The following is a 27,890-nucleotide window of genomic DNA, read 5'->3' on the forward strand; positions in this document are numbered from 1 at the left end:
AATGCATTTCGCGATCTGTCTCTCCACATTTTGACTATATAAACCAAAAATTCTCTATACAGTATAATCTTTATAGAGGAACTATTTAACAAAAATTTGTGAAACAATGTTAACTTAACATCAAATTCTACCTTCAAAATATTTTGAATATTTGAATATTTTGACAAGCTGTGACTTTAAAAAAAAAAGAATTAATAAATCGATTATTATTTTTCATTCAAACTTTTACGGTCAATCTTACATAGAAACCTCCTTTTAAATACACATAAACCTTTGTTAGGAGACCTTATATTCCTCAACGATTAACATTGAACAAGCAACAATAAAAACAAACTATGAGCATTGAGCAACAAACATCACAACCTAAAAATATTGACATATACCACAATGGCCAATTTCAATTGCATTCAATAACCTCATTAGATTGACAGACATCAAAACATGACAAAACTATAAACAGAACTGAATATCGTTAATTTAATGTGAACTAGTTAAACCCAGGCCAGTACCTTAAACTATTCTGATTACGAAATATCACATACAATGTTTGTTTACTCAATGATACTTTTGATTCATAAAAAGTAATTAAACCTTTTTTTAGAAGCTAAAGAATGTAGCAAATGATGATGAATGCGAAAGTTTCAGAATGTTAGTTCTTCTTTCATGCTTTAGCTTCTTGTGGACAAATTTGGTATGGAGGGAGCTGATACTTTAGATTTAGATCAAGACCAATTTTCATCACAGAATAATACCATGTGAGGAACGAGGAAATGCGCAGTTAGTAACGAAAACAAAACATTGTTTGGCCTAATCCTAACATCTTTTTATAATTTCAGTATTAACCGAAATAATAAAAAAAAACTGTCATAATCAACGCAAAGATTTAAGCTCATAACTGTCTACCAGACAGCGATGTACGAAAATTAGAATTAAATTAACAAGACCTAAAGATGGGACAAGATGATTTAGATCTAAAGTACCATAGAAATGTTATTACAAGCACGTCAAGCCGTAACCATGGTAACTAGCCCTCACAATCCACTCCCATGACCTCGCTCGTTGATTGGAGCAAAAGGTCTTATTTATGGGAAACTATTATCTATGGCGCCGATCGCAGTTTTAGGATTTTACGACAAACAATTTCTGAGATAATAACACGTCTATTGAGGGTCAAAGCATGATTTGTTGACGGCGGAATTATTGAAAATGCTTTAATTTACAACCATTGTAATATGATCGGATTTCAAACTTGACATCATGAATTATTCCGGTCTTAAAATGTGCTTTGACATAAGGATGTTTGATGCCTATTTGTTTACGTCAACTAGCTTCGCATGTATGTAATTTAAAGCTGCATAATTTATTGTAATTGGTCAACGCTGACTGACAATTTTTTGTTTATAGGTTTGATCAGAAATGTACGTACATACGTACTCTAGAATTTGTTATTGCAGTTCCATGTTATGTTACGTTTCAAAAAAATCTTCCGCTAATTAACTCGTTTCTACGATAAATACTGTTTATCAGTAATTAACAGTTCTCTCATAGATTGCGTTCCTTGCATTCTAAAATGTCTATACTATAGTCGGTCAAACATTTATCAACCATTCAAGAAATGTTATAATCAATACTTATATTCTAGAGCAAAAGTAGGAGGGTAATCTCATGACCTAATAAATAGTTTTTAAAAATTATTTTACGTATATTGTACTGTACTGGTCATTTATTAGTGTAAACGGCTACAAAAAACCCTAAAATAGCTCCCGAAATGGAAACAGGTCAACATAAAGCATAAAAATATAAAATATACGTTTTTGCAACCTCATATTATCTTCCTAATGGATTTTTAGTGTATCAATATTTGTAAAGGACTCACTACCATTCATCACTGTCGTAGTTACCTCATTAATTATGGTGAAAACGTTTTTTTGTAAGGGCTTCTATCGCTGCCTTAAGTCAGCTGTAATTACGGATGGGCTAACAACATAATTACTGGGAGAGTGAGTGTAACTACCTTTTAATAAGAAAATAACAGCCGGGATGTGAGATTGATGGTGTGAATTTAGAGTTATGAGGCTTTCTGTTTGAGTTGCGATAGATTCGCGCGTTCTCTATGCCAAAAGTTGCTGAAATACTATACAATAGACGTGGCTGGATGTATGTATAATTTTCTCTTCAGACAAGCAAGCCTTGTCTTCCATTTTGGTCCCTTCTTCGCGAGTTTGTATGACAGTAGTCGCAAGTCATCAGGTGATAGACACTGGCTATGCCAATGGTATGAATGGTACGATACTCTTGATACGACACAGTTAACCTCCTTAAGTAACATGCCCCACCTGAAATGTTTTAATGGTCATTGTAACCAGGGTAGTGACACGTTCTCTTATTTTTTAAAGTAGGGCAAGTCGCTTGAATTCCCTGGGCTATAGAGGCCAGAATCCACGACCCCAGAACAACAGATTGTTAATCATCTTAATTCGTCACTTGATGGTGGCGTGTGAGCACAGTGCACATGTGCAGTGCATGGCCTAAGACCTAATTTTTATAACTCAGACTACAAATGTAAACCCATGGATGCCCCTTGGCCTCCATGCCCTCTAGCTAGGGCACTTCTGGGGTAACCTGGACGGATGGCAACTCTAAACCAAGGGCATATGACAACATCCCTGACTGGCCTGTTGGTCTAGTGGTTAGTGGCCCTGACTGCTATACCAGAGGTCGTGCGTTCGATTCCTACCCAGGACATATGTTTGTGTGATGAGTACGATCATGTGCAGTGAGGCATGTGAGTCTGGGTGTAATTTATCTATAATATGTATGTATTTAGAAATATATAAGTGTGTTTATCAGTTGTCTAGTACTCATAATACAAGCTTTGCTTAGTTTGGGACTATTTTGATATCTTTATGTAACAATATTGCAGCTGTGTAAGAGATGTTCTACACTACGTCGAGCATTTTCATCAGTCAGACATCAGTTTTACTTTAAGTAGTATAAGTTCCCCGGTTTGAAGTCGACTAAGTTCACAATATAACGGTAGTGCAAGTGCTGCCTCCCATACTCCACTCAGCTGTCTCTTACTTTATTGATATTACTGTTTTCCCGTTATACATTTAGTAATTGCAGTTTGTTTAGGATAACTTCATTTCGTACTCAAACCGTAGCGTCATTATTTACATAATTCATGAAGGTAACTGTGTGCTTACCTTAAAGTTAAATGTATTGCTGAGTCGGGGTACGCTGGTAATTTAATGCTGCTTTATTTTAAGGCTTTAGAACGATTATGTAGTAATTATCAAGAGGCGTAGTCCAAACTGCAATTCTGAAAAAAAATCCGCTCTATTTCTAATTTTTACAAGTACAATAGACAAGCGACCTCGCCAAATGCGTTAAGTAACCGATATCAAATAATTATAAATCTAACATTTAGAACTGATTTTTTTTTAACTGAATGACAAAACAAGTATCAGACAAATCTCAATCTAAAATGATTGGAAATGTACTAACGATATAATTCCACGAACAATACAAAAGTAATTTAAAAAGTTCTTTAAAAAGAGTCCGTCTAGCCTTGCTGATACTTTTTTCACAGACCAACAATGTATTGGTGAGAAGTACAGATAGCATCATAATAAATAAGTAACGGATGGAGTTAAATATAGGCTGAATGGATTGCTATCGTGGCCTATTATTTCGTACCTGTAGAGAAGCTTTTTAAAAAAGAAAAATAATTGCTGTACATTGTAGTTTAGTTGTTGCTATGCGGTTGAGTGTTATTTGTGATGCGGGTTTCATAACTGGGGGAAAAACTGTGCTTTGAATGTATACCCTTTGTTTGCGGTCGAGTACAAATGTAGAGTCCCAAATACTCTTATGTGAACATGTTTAAGTAACAGTTGTTTTCAAAACAAACAATATTTTTGAAGTAAATGAACGAGACTCTAGAAGTCTCGTTCATTTATTTTGCCGTACAACTCATTCAACAGACTAAGCTAAGGTTTGGCCTGAGAATTGAGACAGCCCCATTTAAAATCAAAGAGATTTCTTCACAAAAGTCACACTAGACAACCTCGTATTTCAGATACTTCAGCCAATGTATCTAGTCTAGATTCAAGCCTGAGCGTCACGTTTTCTCCAAACAAAACGAGACAAAGACAAAACTGACCCAGAATTAATGTATGGCACGCATTACGGAAACGTTTGCGTCCTCTTAAGGATATAAATGATACTATCAATGGGCTAAGAGTAAGGGCGGGTTTTACTGTTCATGTGAAACGGTTAGACGAAACTGATCTCGGGTTTTCCACAAAAATTGATAGTATACTTAACATTTTGTATAAAGTATACCTGAAGGCAAAAACGGTTGATATTTCGGTTCTAAAATTGTTGATATTAAAAAACCTCAAAAATTACGACAATATCTGTCTGTATTTCAATACCTGTCGTAAAGCTTAAAAGTCGTGCGGTTTACTGTCAGAACAAAACTTAGTTCTTAAGAACCCAGTTTTAGTGTAACTGGTGAAATCGTCCCTAACAGTTTAATGTTCTTAGTTCCCGTTACCTCGAGTGCCAATAAAGAAGAGACACGGACTCTGTGTCCAGAAGTAAATGTATGAGCGTGTTTCTTAATAAATCTGTGCCATTCTTACTAGCGGACTCTCTAACTGAAAATTAGATCGAAGTTTAGATAGCCGTTTGTTTTGTAACTTGTGTTAAACTGCTGAATAACTGTGGGATTTGACTGTTATTTGCGTGCGAATACTTTTTCCTGGATAAGGACTGTTGTTGTTTTTTCAAGTTTTTAAGCTAGCTCTATTATTTTATTTTAACTGAAAGTGAGAAGGAATAACGATTTTAAATCTTCTGATGTTGGTAACTTCAAGTAATAAGCCTTGGTGTCAATTATCTGCCCTTTCACGGTTTTCAATTGAATTTTCTAGTATGCTGAGAATATAAGTAACAGACGTGGACGTATATATTACGGGCAGACCGAAAAAAAAGTAAACACGTCTAATCATAAGCTTAACGCTACAGAAACGTCAAGAGCACACAGTATATAACCTTTTTTGTAATAAAAAAAACTAGTCAAGTTAACGGGGTAGCCTAGAATGTCTAGAATACATCGGACCAACACAGTTATCAAGTATCATCAAGATCCATACATCTAGATAACACAACGCTTAATTACCTAATGCTTATACGACCGATAATTACTTACATCAACTTTACTTAACCATTCTTGATACTATCGCCAATAATTGTTATACAAACAGCTTATTAAATACAATGCATCGCTCTTTTTGCATATATACGCGAGTTTGTTAATTGATGGTACAGTCAGAAACAAAAGTGAATAAACAAATGCAGCAATACTTATTATAATATTGGTGTTCAGAACTTCAGTATAACTAAGGGGCAGGGACCGGACAACCCCACTTTAGAGTTAAGCCGTTTGACAGGGTAACCCGTACACGGGGTAACTCATATCGCAGTGTTACCTTTTGTTCGAGTTACATCCTCGAAACCCAGCGAAATGGTTAACACCTTCATTATGGTAACCACGTGAAGGGGTTAACCCCTTCAATAACTTAACCCTTTGAAGTGGTTACCTTCACGAAAGGCTTTTGTTCGTGTTACCCTGAATTACCCACTAAACATGAGCTGCATACTTGCACCCTAGCGGCCCCTCATTGCTTTACTAAGACTAAAGCTGATTTTCTTCTATCGCCGACGCATCGCGCCGCGACTCGCGCCTCTCGGACAAACTACCTACGCGCGAAACGTCGCGTTGCCCGCGACTTCGTCCGCGTGGTTAGAAGATATAAGTTAGGAATTTTTGAATGAAAGCCCTCGAAGATTAATATTTTTCCCCGTATTTGCCACATTTTCCATTAAATCTTCGCTCCTATTAGTTGCAGCGTAATTTTATATACCTAGCCTAAAACCTTCCTCGATTATTGGTCTATTGAACACAAAATGAGATCAAATTTTTTAGATGAAATTATTTATAATAATTAAAAAAAAATCGAAAACAAGTTTTTTTTCATTTTTTGCATTTTCTGAGAAGATTTGACGGGTGAATATTCGATTGAAAATTAGAGTGTTTTTTATATTAATTCAAAATAAGGTGAAAAAATAAATATTTTTATTTTTTAATCAAATAAATTACAGCGTATTTGGGACCCAAAAAAGGAAGTTTTCACCAAATTTCGTTACAAAAAAAATTTTTGTAAAAGATAAAAATAAAAAACCACAATCTTGTTTTTTTGGATTTTTCACATAAATTTTGAATATGTGAAAAAAATGTAAACACAAAAGTTTTAGATCTTTTTATTACCTACAACTTTGCCATTTGACTTTTTTCGTTACGAATTTTACTTTTGCCGGAAATCGAGAAAAACCGTTTTTTACTCTTCAAACGTCACTCCCACCCCCTCCCTGACCTCAGATCGCCCGTAAATTATTTTTCCTTTCATTTTTATAATATTCCCCTACTTTTCTAATGGGTTTCATCCTACTATTATTACTTTTTAGTTTTAAAAATTATCGACCCTGGTCTACAAGTATAGACACGAAAAATATATATCACAACGTTTGAAATGTGCGACAAGCAAAATTAAATTGTAAGATCATATCCACAATGATTTTTATTCCATGTTTACAAGTCGCTCGGTAAATGCAACAATGGCGCCGCTGGGCGGTAAGATGTCACGTGCGCTCGTGGTTATACTATTTTCAAACTAATGTCTATGATAAAGAGTGCATATTACACTGTCTTGGGTTGGAGTGGGTTACCCTGTTACAGTGTTACAGGGTAGTGAAAGGGTAACCTGTTCGGAACAGGGTTACAGTAATCCGTTCGAAGGTGTAACATATGTCATGGGGTTTTTTCTTGAAGCGCTTAAAAAAACCCCTTCAAAAACCCTTTCAATGAGTATCCGGCCGGTCCCTGCTAAGGGGTAACGTGCTGCGCAGGTAACTGGGTTGTATAGGTCAGATAGGCAGTTGCTCCTTGTAAAACACTGGTACTAAGCCACATCCAGTTGGACTAGAAGCCAATCTCAACATAGATGGGGGAAGGCTAGGCTGATGTTAATAATAATGTTTAGCCAGAAGAAATAGTTAAACTAAACTGATAGTGGTCAGCAGGCTGAAATTTTCAGGGTAGCTTTAAACCCGATGACAATGCAATTTGAATTGCACAAATAACAATTATGTTTTTTTTTGTACATATACTATTCTGACACGATGTAATATTGTTTATTCTCAGTACTTTTCTTCTTGACTGTACTTCGTTTACATACTTTTTATTTGCAATTGAGTGTATGTTAATGATTGCAGAGTATCGTATAATGCAGTAACATTGGATTCTTGTCACACTTGGGAGTGTGTTGCGGAAGGCGGAAGACGACGCCGTTCAATATCGCTTCCTTTGCTTACATAGATGTATAGTCACTGGATGGGGTATCAAGAATCAGGGTAAGAAACTTATTTGTAAAATAGTAATAGAATAACTCAAAATCTAAAATTAAACCGCGATAAAATCCGTAAAAGTAGTTTCATTTCAATGTCTAATATTCGCGTAAACCTAAGAAACCACTAGAATAATAAAGTTGAGAAAACAATTGGTATTTATCTTTTTCTATTCATAGCATAGATAATACAAACACAGTAACTGTAAGATCAAATCGATAAATACATTACATTATTTCTTAACTGTTGGTGTTGGTTTGCTCTAAAAAGAGTTATTGGTTTAAAATAACTTGATTATTGCCAGAAACGCTATCAAACTAGGGTCTTTCAGGTTTAAAAAATACATGCTAGTGAAAACCCGAATAAGTAAACTATAGTATCTCAGGTTGTATATGTATCGTATCACAAAAATGTTCAGACCTATTGAATCTGATCATCTATTAAATGCCACATCTAGCATCTTTACATCCACAACCTCATCTAGACAATGCACATTGTTAGACAGTTTTTCTACATTAGTGCAAGTTACACGAGACATCGTAGTTTACACATTTCATGAAGAAAGGTCGTGGGATATCACAGATACATCTACTGTAAACAGACAACACAATACACGGCGAATAGCGGTAATACGAGATAAACACATTTATGTAAGTGTGTGGTAATCTTATATGTTACAGATATTGTAGGGAGATAAGACGTAACTTTGAAAGTGGTTGAGAACTATTTGTTTATAGTTGAATTGTAAACTGTGACACTGCGACTGTGTTGGCTAGGGTCCATTTTTAGGGGTAAAGAACGTAAAAATGGATTAGGCTTTGATGTCTCACAAGTACTCAAAATAAAGATCGAAGTTAAGAAAAGTTTTTTATATCATAAATTTGTTCGACAACATCCTATTTGGTCGAAAGCCTCAGTGTCACGAGTTGATCGGTTCTATTTGGCAATAATAATAACGTACCTACTTAGTAAAATGTTGTTTAGGAACATGATTAAAACAATTTTTTTTTTTTGAAGTCAACTTGAAAGCGACATCGAAATGGTACAGCTAAACTGACTGCATTCAGACAGAAAATGGAAAAATTCACTTACACGCAACTTCGAAGAGGTATTAGTTTAACATAGCTCCTATACATATAGGACATGTTTCTTTAATGACAATCAAACTACACCTCTGCCTACCAATAGCTAAAAACCCTACGCAAACCGTTCAGCTGATACTAAACAGTAAACTCCCTTTATAGTAATGCATCTAGACTCCGTGCGTCATGTTTATATTTGTCAGTCAGCCATCAATATTTATGATTGATGCATACTCTATTTGTTGCGATGTTGTCATAATACATTCAACATTACTGTCAATAAACACTTTTGTGTTTTGGTTTACTAATTCTCTAGGTGGTAGAAGGGAACACATAGGGAGACTAGCATGCATACTTAATAATACAAATGGGAAAGTGTATGTGTGTTTGTCCATCTTTCACAGCCAAATGAAGCGACGTGTTTTTTAAGTGGAGATAGATGTGGAGACGGAGACAAGCTTTTTAACCCCATATCTCTAAAATACTCGGTGGAAATTTATATACAAAAATAACTAGACTTCAGATAGGGCTCAAACCAGGAACCCTTGGTTTAGCGCACTTCATGTAATCATCTCAAGTAGAGCAAAATTCGTAGGCAGAAAAATATGAGTCCATTATAAATTTAAATCTTATCAGATCACAATCATAATCTAACATATCTATTCATCGTAAGAATCCAACATAAGATACGTAATAACACCTACAAAACGTGATAACAGATACCATACAAACTGATACAAAAGCCTGCGTCAACAACACAATAAAGAAACCTTAAAACCGTAAATCTCGGACACTTCCAATTAAATTGAATTATACAATTACTGTCTACTGACAGCTAATTAAAGTAAAAATCTTAGACAAAGGAAGTCTAATGTATTTACTTTGACAACCTTGATTCGTTGTTAGGGATGTCACTACATTCTAGTTTCCTATTGTGTGTGTATGTAATATGCATGATATATCGTTAATTCATGCTACTTATAATATCGGTATCTACAAATATGTGTGAAATGTTCTTGTAATGTTTGATTGTGTCTTGTCACTAATACATAAAGTAAATGTCAGGGGTGGTGGTATCTCAATATATTAAAATGTTTATGTCGAACTGAAGCTGAATAGTAACAAGTAAACTACAAAACCTTTTCATTGTTTCCATTACTGCTTAATTTCAGTGACCGTTTCGTTAGTTTAGTCGCTAGCATCTAAAACAAGCGATTGATTAAGGAGATCTCGGGTTGAAATCCATCATTTGACCAAAAAAATTTGCATGAATATTCATTACTTAGAAAGACTCAAACGTTGAGTTACTTAAAGTGAGGATAAGTAGCACAACCCTATTTTTTTATTATAAAATTTATTTGAAGATTCTTCCAGTTTAAAACACAAATATTCCTAGCAATCTTATATTTAGAACAAAACTGTAAGTTTTATTGTTAGCTGTCACGTGCTTACTAACGTTTAAAGGTTAACTGCCATTAAACATTGAGCCTCAATGGCTTCTCAACATTGACCGAGAGGCGACGACTTAGCAGTGCGTGGCTGCCAAGGCTCGCGTATCAGATGTCATAAAACAATGTATAAAGGCTCGTTTAGAGGAGACGAGAGGTAATTTACAATTTCATTAAAAAAAAAGAGTTTCAGTAAAAACTTTTTATAAAAGAACTAAACTTTTTATGGATTTTTAATAGGGAAAGTCTATTCTTTTTCAGTGCTGTGTGGTGGAGTCACATTATCGTTCTCGCTTTATCTAAATTAGCTTTAACAATAAACACAAACCTTCAAAGGGCAAATTTTAATTATTTTTTTAAAAAGGAAAAAAAAACATTTTCCTAAGCTGATTGTTCTTATTAATTAAAATGACAGTGCTAATAAATGTTAGATAGTCACGCGACTGCTTTCTTTTCGTTATGAATACGACGAATGCATAGCTCTAAAAAGGGTTCTTTTGTCTATTATCATTTATTTATATTGTAGGCATGCTTAATGGCCGAATATGAAAAAGACTTTGGGACATACAATGTACAGTACATATAGCCTTTTACTCGAGGGGAAAATCATTCGTGGGGAAAAGTCGAGCATTTTGCATAGAACTCTGTTATAAATATCTTTATTAAATATTACACAGAATATGAAAAAAAATGTGACCATGATATCTGCAAAGGTGTCGAAACGTCGGGAACTAAAATCTAAAATTGAACCGCGATAAAATCCGTATCCACAGCCCTAGATCCGTGTTTCTTCGAATGCATTGTAAACAAGACTGGGGACGGTGTGAAAGCTCAGCACACAAAAAACTTTAGTTGTATCTCCGAGAGAATGTGTCGTTTCACTTGGTACTCTAATACTCTAGTGCCGAGCATTCACTAGTAGGGTAGTGCTCAAATCTAGACCCCAGAGCTAGATGAAAAGACGACAACTGGCAAAAATGATATAATTGGAGCATATTTTTTTTCACTCCCAAAGTTTACTAAGCGGTTTTTTGTCGTCACTGTTGAAGAAAGGGTTTTCATCACAGGCGGCAAAAGGAAAATGAAACAGTTTTGTGGATTTTTTCTATCTCTTTGGAAGGCCTACCCATACGACTAATCTTTTACAGTTTCTGCATATTTGAATATGCAGCTAATCAAGTATCTGTAAATGTATGATCTCTGGAGAATATATGTAGTATGTATGTTTGCAGAAGTAGTTTTTAGACATAAATACAGTTTCACTATAAAAGCTATTTTTATTACAAGTAGACTAACTTACAATAATATCCAAAATAAGAAGCTAACAGGGTATTATAACTACCGGCAAGATAAGAAAGAGCTCCTTTTCAATTCAATAAAGCCAACAACACACCACCAGATGCGCTTCACGAATATTCATAGCCGTTTCCAGGAAAGTGTTCGCGTTTAATTTGTAGACTGATTTGAGACGCTAAGATACCGACAGTTAGTCTTATCTTCGCGAGAGTTGCTTAATGGAAATGAATTGCTCCGCTGTATTACTTGTTGCTAGTAATTGCGTTTCCAGATTGATTGTTTATTGCTCAAGATAGAAGTGTAGGCAAGTAAAAGTGAACGATTAGATTTGTTGAATGGAGAAAATCTTTGATCGATCGAGTTTCCCCGCTTTTATCTGTTAGGGTGGCTTTCAAGTGACAGCAAATGATTAGGTGCATGATAATCATATTTGTTACTGCCTTGATGAGACCTTTATATGATCAAATCACATCACATCAAAGAATCAATAGAAGTTTTCATTCCGAAGTTTTGAGTTAACTAACATAAAACACAGAAGAACAGTGAGCCTTATTTTTAAAGTCGTTTGAAAATGACAAGCCTAAGCCACATGCGTTGTCGAAAAGTAAATTTTAATCGTTGTTTACGTTTGTGGGCCATCTTTAAAGCGTAGCTGACAAAGTACATTACTGAAATAAAATTTTAAACGGTTAAAGCTATACCACGTATAGCGAAGCTTAAATGTACTAGATCTGTGGTCAATTCAGATTATCTACTACGAGTGAGACTTAAATACATGTACGTATTTTAAAATATTTGTTTATAATAGCAATGCATTAACAATACATTCAGCGATGCATAATAAAAGAATCCTAAACAAAATTGTTCGACACAGTCGATTGTGAATGATGAGATCATAACATTTTTATTGGTCTTCAATTTCTATGGTAGATAACACATAAAAGATTTCACTTCAAACAGGAGAATAAACAAATCAATTGTATATGGTTACATATGAATGGAGTTGCCAAATTGTCGGCATTGCCAATTTGATTGATACCTAAATCTTAGTGGAATTGATACTATTATGTACAAAATCTAGTAAGACGTATAAGGTAAACGCCTACAATATGAACATGTTTTAACGCTAATCGCGAGAAATTTATTACAAATATTGATGTCGTTCGATAGATAGATTTAGTAAACCAATTTATTTTTCTTTTTTTTTGGAATTTTATGACAAATATACATTTTTGAATCATTTCATCGGAACACGACATTATTTTGTGTTAGCTATAAATTCTTCGAATTTTTGAGTTTTGGTGAATGCAAAACTGAAAAAAAAATATAGAAATACTTACAATACTTTTTTCTTTTGTTTTTATGAAATTTCTTTAGAGTTTCCAGCTACATAGTAGTCAACTAGTTAAGTCATGATGTAAGATTAAGTACGTCAACGAAACTTATATTTTTCATCGATATCTGAAAGTAAGACCGCTCATGGGTACCTAACATAATTGATAATAACACTTACTCTTTGTTACTAAATATAATACGGAAGAATTATCGAAGCCGATGATCATAAAAAAAGAAAATTAAGGTCATATGCGAATCGGACTCGCGCAACAGAGAGTTCCGTACAAATACGCCAAATAAAAACAAATTGTAACATCGAAACCGATGAAATTTACGATCTTAGTAACCCTCGATGTTTATTTTTTCATAGCGGCAATATAAATACATAATCAGTGAACATTTCATCTATGTAACACGATTCATGAGACACAGTCTGGTGCCAAACAGATGCCGAATAGAAACAGAAAGCCTTAGTAGGTGATAAGGTTCCGTTCTTCCCCTTTGGTTATGGATCCCAAAAGAGCGAAACCCGATTATGATCCAATATAAATCGATAGTACTTAATAAGAGCTTGTTAAGTTGAAGCTCATACTTTCCTTGCACTTGACCGGGCCAACAATTAAACCATAAACTTTCGCTGGGCGCGCGAGGTATGCAACTGACCTTCGTCGTCCCACTGTGCTATAGCCCGCGGCTACGACTTTCACGACAAATCCGACAATCGATCGACCGACAAATCGATATGATTCTTGACTAGGCTTTAATCGATAACAGAATAAAATCGGTACATCAAGTCGTAATATGGAAAATTTTGGAAAAAATTGTGTCCTTTTTGGTTTTAGATTTATCGTCAATAAAATATATTTTTTATAGAAAGACTTAGTAAATATTACAATCTATCAAGATTAATGCGGACAACATCACATACATTGTTCTGAAGTAAATCCCAAGTAAATTGCTAAAGCACTTGTGTTATGGAATTCAGATATACCCAAACCCGAGAAAATGTAGAAATGTGAATTGTTATATTGCCCGACTGGGATCGAACCCGGGACCTCAGAGCTAGCGACACCTTGAAACCGGTGCGTACGCTACTCGACCACGGAGGTCGTCGAAGATGTTTTTAGTACTGTTCCACATAATTATACCATCACTTTTGTGTATATTTGATTACACAGCTGTAACTGTAACGAATTCGTATTATCAATTGATTTGTCCAAACAAATCGATTCTCTTTTCTTGAAACTTCCGTGTGAGAGCTGTTAACCTTTTTTATTTATGGCATTTGTATGTTATGAATGGCTATATAATAGCAGACGTAAGAACTCTATAAGGATTTAAGGATCTGCCAACAACGATACTAACCAGCAAATAGAAAAGAGACAGCGCACTGCACAGCGTAGAGCAGCGTCTTTTTTCCACGTCTTTACAGGATCGGAGAGAATTTGCCTTGACGGATTAATGCTTAAAAATGTATTTGAAAAAATCTAGGACTTTATTTAACATCAAAGCATATTTCTTTAGCTCAGCATTAATGACAAATACTACCCTGAATGTTGGGAAGGTTCCCTTAATTAAAGTGCGATTTTAAGTACTTTCCTTTTTTTTAGTTTTCAGTGTTGCCATAGGTAATTCTTACGACATTATATATTAGTAATTTAATTAATCGAGGAAAATCCTTACCTGCCTGACCATGTTTTTTTATATGTGCTGTATATTTTTTATACCTATATATCAAGAGTTAGGGCTAGGGAGGACCCAAATGCATACCATTGTTTCCATACATGTCTTAATTACATTTATAATGTTAATGAATACGCAAAACGTACTTAAAAAGAAAGCAGGAAGTATGTCCAACGTATAAAACTAACTATTATGTATATTAATCAGACGATGAATTGCAGAATGTGGTCTGTGATGCAACCAATACTTGCGAGGCGCCGGCGCGGGCGCAGCTTCATGCAGATGCAGTGTTTGTGTAGCTCACTTAAAGACAATATGGTTGCTACAGCCTGTCAATTTGAATCCGGTTTGTAGATAGGAAGTTTATTATAAAGCATTTTGTTTTGTTTTTTTTTACTTTAGTGCTTTTACATAATTGTGTTGCAAATGCCTATGAAACTATTTTTGCCGTTATTATTCTACTGAAAATATCTCATATCATAGTGATCACTATCATTTGTTAAACCTTTTTTTAAGTCGTAAGTGTTTTGTTTTTGTTTGGTACCCTAAAAAAAATTAATTCGGTATAATCGTTTCGTAATTATCAAATCTACAAGACAGGTTAGAATTCTTTTCCAATTACATCAAAGAATAATAATTATTTTTATTTCTTTCTCTTTTACTTTTACCATCTATAAGTCCTAACACATGTACAACCTTACATAACGCCAGATGACGTTCTCAGATAAAACAATTACAAGGCACATGTCAGGTGTGTCCAGTGAGATAACTCGAACACTTTCGTTGCTATAGGCGCGCCCCGCAGCTTTCACTACTCGATTAATGGGCCCCATGACCCAGCAGCCGATACCTTGACCATCTTTTTTTAAAACATTAAATTTACATTTTGGGTGAACGGTTCAGTTTAACGTGTTTGGGTGTGATCCACTTTGGAGGCATTGTGGAAATTTACATGACTGTATACAGGTACTCAACTTGATATAAACCTTTTTAGAAAACATTTGATGGAATTACTTGCCTGAAATTGATTTGAAAGTATGGATTATTAAAATGAATTATCACTGCTCCCTCAAAAATGGGTTATAATGTTTTAATAAATATATTTACCGCTCGTTTAAACCAAAATTTTATGTTCAAATAAAACTTGATGACACCAAGAGTGTTTTATGAAAAGCTTGTTCATCATCAACAATAGCTCATAAAGGACTATTATTACCGCCTATTGGAGTTAATCTTCCAACGCAAGACCTGCAAGTTATTATTAAATTCTCATGAAAACATTTTGAGAGGTCGTAACTTTAACTAAGTATGGTGCTTGTAGGCGAAGATTTAGCAAGCCTCCGCTACTTATGGGATATTCAAAGCCTACTTATACGATATTGATTTACTATTAAAGGACAATGGGCAATTTGTAAAGGCTTTTGCATTCACAATAGATCATTGACATAAATGGAATTTGATAGGAAATATTGATTATCTGAAATATTATCTTACGGAGTTTAATAGATACTTTACATGCAATGTGTGCAATAAAATGACACTTGAATAATGCGTTAAGGAATACAATGCACATTATAACGTTTAATGCTGGCATAATATCTGTCAAACCTAAGTATGTATCGATTAAAAAGTTACCTCAATAGTTTAGTCTGTTCTATTGAGGTAATTTTAAAAAGAAAATACGTGTTCAAAATCCAATTTATATCCTCACTAACAACAAAAACACCGCAAATGGTTTTAAAAAGGAACAAAAAATAAAAGAAGAACGACACAGTTCAGTACACATCATTTATTTAACTTGTCCACACTTCATATTTCGAACACTCATTCGGACAGCCAACGTTTTTTAATGACAATGGAAAGCGAAAGTAATGCTCCACAATAGAGCTTTTTGAGGCATAGGTCAAAAGTATTAAATGTCTTTTCGTGAACGATTTTTCATATCGCATTCGATTTGTAAAGCGAACATCGGAGCCATAATAAACCGAAACTAAATGCTTACGTAAGTTATCTGGTTAAAATATTATTGTCGTTGAAATTTCACTTTTTTTCAGTCGCGGCTGTATGCATTGTTTTTTGTTTTCGTTTTGACAGCTGTCAAGTTGTCATCGTGTAGCGTAGTGATGCCCAATAAATACGTATTATTCGAATTTTATTTGTTTTAAAGAGAAAATTGCTTGATGTGTTACAAGTTTGAAATGACAAGGTCTGTTTTAAAATTTACGATGTACGTTAGTTGTAATTGTAAAATGTTCCTGTGTTTTATAAACCGTGTTTTCTAAGTAAGTTAAGACAACCGTTAGCTACACATGAACCACAGACTAGGGTTTAAAATTAGACAGCGTCTAAATCACGAGTAAGTTAAATAATGTTTAACGGTAACTTGGAACCTCGTTTTGTGGTACACCGATAGGTTTTGACGAATGATTTGACGTGAACGTTAGGTGTTGCCAGTTGTAAGTAGGAATCGTAATGCACAATATTGTTTGAAAGGTCAGCGAGTTGATAACACTATTATGTGGAAAATGGACGGCGCGGTGCAGCCTTCACCCACGGATTGTCTTACTGAGCCAGGGTCATCACGGTCATGATGAGGTTTGATAACAACAGTTATTAAACTTCCTCGTCCTACTTTACAATAAAATGTAACGTGTTTAAAAATACATAAAAACGGTGAAATTATTAAATTATACTTAAATCTACTTATATCAGCTGAGGCTCAAAAACGGGCAAAAAAAACTTGAACGAACAATATTGAAACATATTGCTAAGAAAATCAATTGCAAACAAAAGAACTTTCAGAAAAACATCTCTCCTAAGTAATTTATCATCATGTGACTTTTTGAGAAGAAGGTTCTTAATTTGGCCTTTACTTTTAACATTTAACTTCGATTATTCCGAGATTTCCGATCCGATTTACGTGATTCTTTTTTTACACTGTTGTAATTAACCTAACTACCGTTTCTGGTTGTAGAGGCAGCCCTACGGTGAAGTGTGCCAACAGGTCCGGCCGGGCGACCTACTTCTAAAGAGGCTATCTTATACCACCTTACATCCAGCGCTCGGTAAAAACATGTATTACCCACTTGTATTTAATGTGCATAAAAGTTTAGGTTTCATAGCGTCTTGGTTTCAGAACCGGATTTCTACAAAGTTGCTAAGTTCTGTCACCAATGTCCTACCTAACAAACGTAATAGGGAAAAAATAGTGTGAAGTTTCTTCGTCGAACAACGTAGAGTAAAAAAATGAAAACAAAAAGAAGTGTGATAAGTTTTGTTTTTAACCATGACAACGACCTACATTGTTTTAATCATTTTGGAATCCTTTTAAATAGAATAATTGTCCAAACGGTACAACACCAAAAAAATAAGAAGTTTCCTTAAGACTTAATCTGCAGTCTTGAATGTTCATTAAAAGGCGAAAACCATCAAAACATATTTCCTTAAGGTATAAACTGCCATTTAGTAATTTTCCTCAAAGTGTCACTGGAAATTTCCACTTCGTAAACGGTAGGAAAGTAAAAGAAGGCAGTGAAACTGTTCTGCAGAAAGTTACGGACTGGTGGATTATTATTTATTTTAGACAAGCGGGACCCACGAAAACAGAATAATAGTTCTTATGTACACTCGAATAAAACCTATTTTTGCATGGTCTACTGCTCTACTTTACCCGACACCCTTTTCGTACCTTACTTATTTATACAATTTCTTGAAATTAATATTAATTGACTTTCGCTGTGCTCTTAAGTACCGGAAACGACTGAACGCACAAGTGTTTTAAAGTTATGTTGCAATTAAAGATTGGTTACTGAGGAGGTAAGATGCCCAGGCCTACCAACACGTGTAGAAGGGAGACAACGCATAACAAGGCGTAGAGCGGCATCTCTCTTCCACAACTGTGTCGTCTTACTAAGAGATGTTGATTTCGCACGAAAAGATTAAAATTCAGTGTTTCATTAAAAAGCTCTTGATGGTAGATAAGGAGCCGTTTAATTTGTATCTATAATCTTAAGGCAATGCTGCTCGACTTCTACGAAAGATATTGACTTTAATTTCTTTTCCAAAAATTCGCTTAAGCCTTATGTTTCGTAAATGCTCTATATTTTTTCCTTATAGGGTTAAAAAGTGTTTCCTGCCTCTATGTTCACTCACTCTCTTTTCTCGGTATCTTAATACTTGCTTGCATGTCCTTTTTTTACTAGAACCTCTTCTTTCGTATTGTGATGCACACAATCTAGTGTCAGAGTTTAAGCCGTGGCTTTCCACACCCTCGAAAAGTCTCAAGTGCTGGTTTCCTCACGATACTTCGCTACTTGGAATACGCTCATGAATTAGAATAGTTATTGGTAAAAACAAAACCATACACAAAACGTTCCTTGCTTCGAACTTGCAACCATTGATTTCGTAGTCCAACGACCATATTACTAAACTATCACGACTATAATTCAGTGGACAACAATTCTTCCACAATCCAATCACGAACTCTTTTCAAATTCCCTTTCTTCGTCTCCAATACAAAAACAAAAAAAGTACAAGCAAGTGTTTGCAGAAACCTGTTTACAAAAAATAAATCATTCATTCATTCATGCCGAAGTCGATGTACTCTTACAATATAGCCTGCAGAGCCAATTAAAGTAAAACTTACAAAACAATAAAAATGAGTACGAGCCGGCTGTCTGCACAATAACTTGCGAACGTTGGAAATCAACGCTTTAGTGACGTCACAGGGACGGGATTGACAAGTCATGGCAGACGATAGCTGGGACACGTGTCACAGGGCTGTGCCCTTAATTATAGAGTTGATAAAAAGAATTAAACTCGCGTTTTATGTAATATTTTGAGATTTAAAATGGTTTATTTGTGTATTATACCGATTTATAGCAGATATTCTGGATTAATGTATTGGCTATTTTTTGTTTTCGGACATAATACCTAAGTAATAGTAGTCTTTGTCGCTAAAGCTCTACATAGTCTAGGTTAGATTACATTTCTTATGCTAATTAATATTACGTCTAGATAAAATTTAAATAAGTTAATTGTTCCCATCAAAAGCTAGAATAGAGATTTTAACTATTTAGAATTGGACCTCATTGCGAATGCGATCCTCTAATTAGCGGATGACGTATCACAACGCTTTGGGTGTCCATATCCTCCCCCGAGGGAGCGGGTGCCAAGAGGTTTCTCTAGCCTACCAAAACGAGGCTCATACAATTTACCGTCTAAAACATAAAACTTTTATCTATACTAATATATAAAGCTGAAGAGTTTGTTTGTTTTTTTGAACGCGTTAATCTCAGGAACTACTGGTTCAAATTGAAAAATTCTTTTTGTGTTGAATAGACCATTCATCGAGGAAGGTTTAAGGCTATAAACCATCACGAAGCGACTAATAGGAGCGAAGATGCAATGGAAAATGTGGAAAAAACAGGGCAGATATAAATCGTAACTTATATCTTCTAACCACGCGGACGAAGTCGCGGGCAACAGCTAGTCACTTATATTATTTAGCAAAATTTATTAACAATATAAAATCAAGCTAACTAAATGCCAGTAAAAATCATCACACTAGACCTAAATAAACACAGCCCTATGAAACCAACAAATGATCGACAGTGATGGATGGTTGCTCAGGTGGATAGGTACTAATTGGAGATTTGCATAACCCCCCTCCCCTCTACCCCTGTAGCTAGGCTTAATTAATACCTGAATCGAATCAGATCCTATTGAGATGCAATTCACTGTTAGATAGAAGCCAGTGATGTGTGTGGTCCAATGGATAAATGGGGATAGATAACGGTGAGGGTGGCTTTGAAAGGCGATAGAAAAAAATGTAGTTGTAGGTAAAACGATATTTTTATTGAGATATAGTGTTGTCTTAACACGGGACTACACTTTTAGAGGACTCGTTTTTGATCGTTTTTAAGGGGATTCGTACACAGTAGATGTAAAATTTAGTCAATAACTAATGCTCCGGTATCTGTCTATCACCAGGCTGTATTTCATGCACCGCTAGGCAGTTTATTTTGTTCAAAAATCTTTTGCCGATATAACAATAAACTATAAAAAGAAAATAGTTGGCTCGTTTATTAATTTGAAAGTGACTAAATTTCTTTACGAATTTGTTGCCTTTAGTCTTTTTGCGGAACAAACAGTATTCAACTCGCACTTGACTGGTTTTTCATTAACTGTATCTCTTGGCCTAATTCAGTTCTAAACGAACTAAGTGAGTACATATTTACATCCTACGATCCTAGCCTCAAAGAGTTTTAATGCTATAAGATTAATTCAAGAAGAAATTTAAAAAAAAAGTAGCTACAATTATTAACTTCTATATTCAGAATCAATCTTCAAATTTCAAAATATCTTACAAATCAATATTCAAACGAGCAAGTAATATCATATGAGCTAAAGCAAATAATATCTAGTTCTACAACGTTCAGTTGAGTCAAGGATTATTCCAATTTATTTCCACGGTAGCGGGTGTACATATGTGATCCTTATCTCCTAACTAATGGCAGTTTCGTCTTTCGCATAGATATGTTAGTATCGACTTGAGTAAGTGAGGCTGGTGTTGCAGTAGCCACTAGTTTTGGGTTTCAGATTAGATATATGCTAAGACTAGAAGTACTAAGCTGTAAAAACGAGGATTTATTTTTTTAAATCCGCGACCATTGCTTACATGTTTTTATCTACTTTTTCCTTGCATTGAAAATAGAAGCAATTTTTCCAAACAATGGCGACACATACATTTAAAGATGTATGTGTCACAGCAAAGCTTGTCCTATAGGTAAACAAAACTTAACCTAAGTTCCATCATACTGTACATATGTTTTTAATATGTTTTAGCCTAAAAACATCTGAAATCTGATGATATATAACATGTAGGGATGCCTGTATGTGACCGTATCGCCTACGACTGTGCTATTATTATGAAGCGCCGACGCCACTGGACATATCAGGGCGACCATCTGTCTGCCCACGCCGACGTGTCTTGTTGAGTTATTGCTTCCCCGCACCCCGCGCTCTACATACAACGAGAAGTGGAACGAAACTTTTCCTTAACTAAAGATACAGTTAACCTTAAAATATTGAATACCTAGATTTAAGAATCAGACAAAAACTTGTATTGAACGACAAAGTTGGTTTTGATCAGTCTGCAAACCAATTCAATAAATGTCTTAGGAATTGAACCAAGTAACTTAATGGTACTATGTCTTTAAGAACTACTTTTTAATACATGAATGGATCACGAACTCTCGATAATGCTAAAGAAAACTTCCTTGCTCAATCTCGGCCTCGTCCGCTATTACCTGCATCAGATATTCCAGCACAAACGAAGGGCGTACATATAATAATACATCCGCCGTTTACTCTACAAAAAGTCCGGCGTGTCTAGTATTTCTTGTTGCAACAACATCCTGGCTAGTTCGCCATTTTCTATAAAATAAAAGGTAAATGAGAGGATCATGCGGCGTTGGGAGGTCAGCCGTGCAGTGCCCCGCATTGTCTTCCAATATTGCCGCGTTTAATACCCTTTCACAGCCTTTAACATCGGGGACGAACAAAGAGGAAGGGAGGCACACTAAAATTGACAACGCGAGAGTAACCACATATTCTAAGCCATTGTATGCAACCATGTAAGGTATGGCGGCTTCGAAAAATAAACCTTGCCCGTTTTTGTTTGGGACCGAACTGTTTACGATTTTAGGGCTGATGAAGTATTTTATAAGCATACTAAAATCAATGTACCTCATGAACCGTGGTTGCTAGACAGTTGATGTTTTTACGCTGTACTGAACTAAAAATAAAGATCTAAAGCAACAGTTGTTACTGTCGCCAATTTATTAGATTTTTTTTATGAAATGAATAGAAACTAAACTTCCTAACATCTGTCTTGTAGACACTTGACCCCAAATAAAAGGCAAAACTTAACCCTTCAAGCAAAAAAAAATGTATTTCCATTCACTTTCCTCTAACAAATAGACATCATTATGTCATAAGCTGTCACTTTTCCAACATACTCGTAATCCATCATCTCGGTTGGTCTTGAAGGCCTATTGATGAATGGCATATACACCTATACATTTATACCAGTTCTATACAAATACACACACATATGTCACGTACCTATGATCTATACAGGTAAACATCAAGGGCTATTGTGATCTTCTAGCCGTATCTACTCGGCAACACGCTTATAACACTTTTGTTCATTAAAAAAATATAAACAAACAATCAACGATCGTTAAAACAATTAGACAACCTATTGATATTGACTGGTCGATTTAATTGGAGACAATTGTAATATTGATAAATGATTTTGGTGTTTTTTAATGATAATATACTTATGAAGGGTTATCGACATAAATAAAAAAGCTTGTACGCTAAATTACAAAATTTACATGGTTTTATGGTTGATTTAATGGTCTACGTTCTTCCCTTAGACTTTCACATCCTTCTAAGTACTGATACAGTATTGATATTGATTGAAATACCCATAGGGTGAAAACTTAACCTTATTACTAGGCTTCCGCTGTTTTTCCGCCAGTCTGTTAAAATACAGACAGACAACTGTTGCATTTTTACAGATGATACCGCAAAAACATAAACTAAAAAACAAGAAACGATTTTTACGGTTACCAGTACCAGCTTTTTTTTTTCAAATTTTGCTTGGCTGACTTGGACATGACTAGTTTACCATGCACACACAGCACACAAACATACAAGTCTATCAATAAAAATGCTATTTATTAAGGCCTATTCACAAGTTGTAGAGTCCGACGGAGCCTGGGTTCGGGACGGCTTCTGAGTATTTTATATCAAAGCCAACTTGCCCGCCACTCACTCTTTGTTTATGTTTGTATGCCCTACGGTCACTGTCATGGGTAGGATGTATAAGTTATACGAAGAAATTGGGATATTCTCTGGAGAGACATGTGCATATAAGAATTAGTACATTTATTTTCTCTTAAAATGTTGACTTGGGCGGAATGTAGTGCAAACTGAATTCAAAAAGTTTTCAACAGTGCCTTTAAGACTGCCAGAAGAGGATGGACAAGCATATTCCAGACAAGTGACATAGTAGAATCGTTAACGCCATAGATGTGACAAGCGTAACAACGCATTCATAAAATAAAATTTTGCATAAAAAGTTCTTTATACTCTACGTACAACTGTACGAAAAAAAGTGTTGAGGGTGAGCAAACATTTTTAATACAGCGAGAAGTCAAGACACAACACATTCACATGTAATTTCCAAATATTCGAGCCATTACTACAGTAATTGACAACAATTGCAAACTGTTACTCAAATAAAACCTACAAAATGGAGTCCTATAAAACTTTTTACCAGAGTCATCCTACTTTACTATTCCTAATAAGAACTTTAAGTTCAATGAAGGTAACTTGAGCAATTTATGTCTGCAGGAGATTGCTTTGTATAATCTCTTACAAAGCTGCCCAGGGCGGTGGTCCTATAATAAATTGCAACTCGTAACAACTATGGGGTTTATCGGATCCTTATAGCGATGTATAAGAGCAGTTATGTTAATCGGTTTTAGTGATGTGTCACGTCACTAGATAATAAAGTCGTAAAATATGCATAATAGTGTTGTACTCTTTAATTTAAATATATATGTTTTGCTTTACTTGTAGGATACATAGTTTTATTCTCATATTTGGTTTCGTGGCACTTTGTTATTAGCCCTTACAAAATCGTAAGTTTCTGGATATTGGCATTAGCGTCCTTGGCGTGATTTTTGGGATAAATAGCTTATCACACTGAGGTGTAACATTGAGTTAAAAATCCGAGATTGATTTAGTGGGTTCAGATATTACCTTAAGTCCTCACAAACAGAAAACCTTTATAATATTGGTATATGTATAAATATAAAGATCACACTCATGACCCAGTTGAATGCACCAGTAATAAATCTAGTGCAATCCCCACAATTAGCACGACGCGACAATAAATTGTCCAGGATCATCGATCACGCTCTTATGCTGAAAGCGACAAGCAGCGACCACGTTTTGATTTACGCATCACTTTCATCCCGATACCGTTAAAGCTCTTAAACCTGATACCGAGGAAAGTCGGTAAAGCAAGACGAACGACTCTTGCTTAATTTTATGCTAATGGCTGCGAGCGCGTGTGAAACGGAACGCAGCGTATTGTCGCTAAGAACTCGAATGGACTTTCGTAACAATCGGTTATGATGAATGAGGAAATGCGTTTAGTATTTGGTTTATTTTGAATTAACTACTCCTATTTGGGAATTGAATTAGAATGCAATACATATATGTTATCCTCAATGTATGTATTTATGTCAATGAGAGCATCGATTAAACGTCATAGATGTTTGCTTGGCAAATCTGATATCACCGTCTCATAATTGTTTTTTTATGGATGAATGATTCAAATTATTAATTATACCACTTAGGTGTCATATAAAATCAATTAAAAACAGTTAACAATTTCCTCTATTCATTGTATCTGCTATAATTGTCCGGATGTATAAAATAAAAAATAGTTTTATTAAGAAACAATAACAGTTATTATAAACAATTTATAACAAGAGGTTAGCAATGGAGAAGCGATTTTATTAGCCCAACTTCCACTCTAATTGGTTTGTTTCAAATTAGCAATTACTTCCCGTTACAAGTTTGCTCGAAATATATTGTTCAGAATTTATAGTTTCTTCTAATACTTCTTGAAGATTAACGGTGTCACATCCATTGTTCTTCACAACCACAATAATATTTTGATTTTTGTCTAAATGTTAAAGATACGTGTAAACTTCAATTATAGTAGAATTTCAATGCCGAAAACAGACACAAAGGTTTTTGTTGAAATCCACTAGTGGTTTTAATGGAAAGGTATTTATTTTAGAATACTCTAAACCATAAGCTCAGAAGACATCCACGCAAAGAGAGATAAGACTTTGGTCTGATTAAACACGCTGCAATACACATCGTCCTAACCTTTTTCGAGCGAAATTGGGGTCGGCTTCCAGTAGACTTCCAGACATATTTACATATATACTACAACTAGTAACTATGTACTCACGTTGCCGAGGAAGCCGCTGCAGGGCTGTATCTGCGGCGGCAGCGGCGGCAGGTCGGGCGATCGCCGCGCGCGCGGACTCGGCCGCGCTGCCTGCTCCGAGTGGCCCATCGCTCAGCACATGTGCATCGCTGGAACAATTTAGTTCAACTAGTGTTATTGTCAACAATCCGCTAGTCTAGTCAGGGAAGATGGCGAGTGATAGGAGAGCTGTATGGAGAGCTGTCGCTACCAATGATGTAGATGTAAACGACCACTCTGTCCCTAAATGTAACAGCTAAATCGCTTACAAACTGTCACTTATCGTAAAACTATAGTATATATCAAGTAAGACATGCTAAACCGTTTTGTGAATTTTACACACCTAGTCAAAGCCGTCGTCTTGCATAGAGAGTGAAATAATAAACAAATCTGCACCTAATTTCTAAGAGTCAACTTTGAGCTCTGATTGATGCAACAACAAATTTAATTATAATTTTATGTTAATCTTTTCACAAACAGGGATTTAGTCCGTTTATCCTCCAATTAGATAAACATCTTAAAATATGTGGTAATAAAAAATTAAAGTACAAGAAAATATGTATACATCTAGAAAAATATCCTCCGAGTCGAAGTAAAGACTGATAATAAAGATTTCGCGATAAAAAAGACGAAGCGATTTTATTACATTTAGAGTCATGTTTCACTTTGGGTTAAAAGGTTAATCAGAACTATCGTGTTCATATCAAACTAAAGATAATATTAAGGATCAGTATAATTAACCTTTACAGCAATAAATCACCCACTGAAGTACAAAAATTTTACCCAATTTGAGATTAAATTAATCTCGGGATATTAAAATTTAAGTACTTTACAAAATGTCCGCATAGATTACCCATACTGGCAAAAAAATACAAAATGCTTATTAAGATATCTAAAATAAAAAAGCTTCAAATCGTTGGGTTTTATTAGTTGTTAGAACTTTCATTTTGCTTTTGTCACCTAAAGCAGTTAGAAAAAGTGGGCGAAACGGGGTGCTGCCTAACACAATTGCCGTTTATAAAGTGCTACCTACTTAATCACAACGAAATAATTTAGAAATGACTATGTTTTTTTTATTTCTTTTCGGTACCTAGTTATTTCAAATGTATTTTTGAGGCAAAGATATCCGATTCAAATTCGATAATTTCATGAAGACTACATGCAATACACGCTATGGACTAACATGAAACTTGGTTCAGTTACCCACTTCCAAGATATGTCTGCCTGCAAAATGTCTGCAAAACCATATCGTGACTTCCACACCACATTAAAAACATTTCACATCCAAATCGATTCTAAAACTCAATTAAAACATGCCAGTGTGTCAAATCATACCAATATGTAGTCTAAAATCTGAGGTCACCACTCTACAATGCATTTCGGATTCTAGTCTTCAAAAAATAGGGTATAATTTTATACTTTATTGTTTCGAAGCTGGGGATTATTCTAACTAATCTAACGTTATTTTTGTAGTGAAAACTAGAAAAACATGATTTGTCAATAGGATTGCGGATGTCTGTCGGCGTATTGTGGTGCGTGGTGATCGGTGACCAACGGTTGCGGCTCGAGGTCGTTTGTTCACCTCAGGCTACTACATTTATCTCGATTGATTCTCGATCATCTTTCGAGAGTTACGAAGATTTGAGCTTATTTCGCCTCATTTTGTAGCGCTAAACACGTTCCTGTAGATAGGTGAGTCGACTTTCACGAATGGTTAATTCTATACTTAGTGATCGAGTCGACTAATCTAGATTTAGATTTAATAAATCTTCACGGCAATTGGATTGATTACAAGTCTGCGGATATTTTAAAGTATTGATTTTTTTGCGTTTTAAGGCGAAATAAATTGGTCGATTTTGTCAAAATGATATATTGATTAAAATTAGAAAATGTTTTAAGTTTCAACTGGAGGGGATCAGAACAAGAATTTTATTAACTAGCCGAAATAAATCAGAGCATCTTTTTTTTGTTCAGAAATGGCCTTTTAAAGTTAAATAGAAGGACCAGATAAGAATTGGACGAGTTCAAAAACTATAAATTTACTTCAACAACAACCTTATCATAATATTAACCTGGAATGGCTGGAATCACCCAATGTTGTGTTTAGACCTCCATTCTTCTCAGCCAGACTTGACTATATACGTCCCTCACCTAGTTATTCCTATTAAACTTGACACAATCAACTGATCTACTGAACTGTCTATAGAATAAAAACCATCAGCCATTTGGGTAGAACGACACCTATCCAAATGACGTTCCAAAATGCCCATTTGTTTTTCACATTTGACTTTATAATGACGAAGACAGCATGTCGCAAAATGGAGACTTTTCTGTGCACTGTTCATGATTGTTACTGCTAGATTAGTACAATAACTGCTAATTATTGCAACTACCTGTAGTAGAGCCAAACAATGATTTCAACCATTGCACATTGAATGCTCTTCAGTAATCCACATTATGCGTAACTTCACTTACAATTTCATCCCATTA

General features: G+C 35.1%; 1 protein-coding gene across 2 annotated transcripts in view; it reads right to left on the minus strand.

Annotated features, from left to right (window-relative positions):
• Nucleotides 1-27,890, minus strand: part of LOC113505227 (leucine zipper putative tumor suppressor 2 homolog) — a 90,805-nt gene that overhangs the window by 49,519 nt on the left and 13,396 nt on the right. For both annotated transcript variants that reach the window (XM_026887840.1, XM_026887841.1), the window contains exon 2: nucleotides 25,383-25,510. In XM_026887840.1, the coding sequence (XP_026743641.1) occupies nucleotides 25,383-25,490 (108 nt within the window). In that variant the 5' untranslated portion in view covers nucleotides 25,491-25,510. The remainder of the gene's footprint in view (nucleotides 1-25,382; nucleotides 25,511-27,890) is intronic.

The sequence above is a fragment of the Trichoplusia ni genome, chromosome 25 (assembly GCF_003590095.1).
Source record: "Trichoplusia ni isolate ovarian cell line Hi5 chromosome 25, tn1, whole genome shotgun sequence".
NCBI lineage: Eukaryota > Metazoa > Arthropoda > Insecta > Lepidoptera > Noctuidae > Trichoplusia > Trichoplusia ni.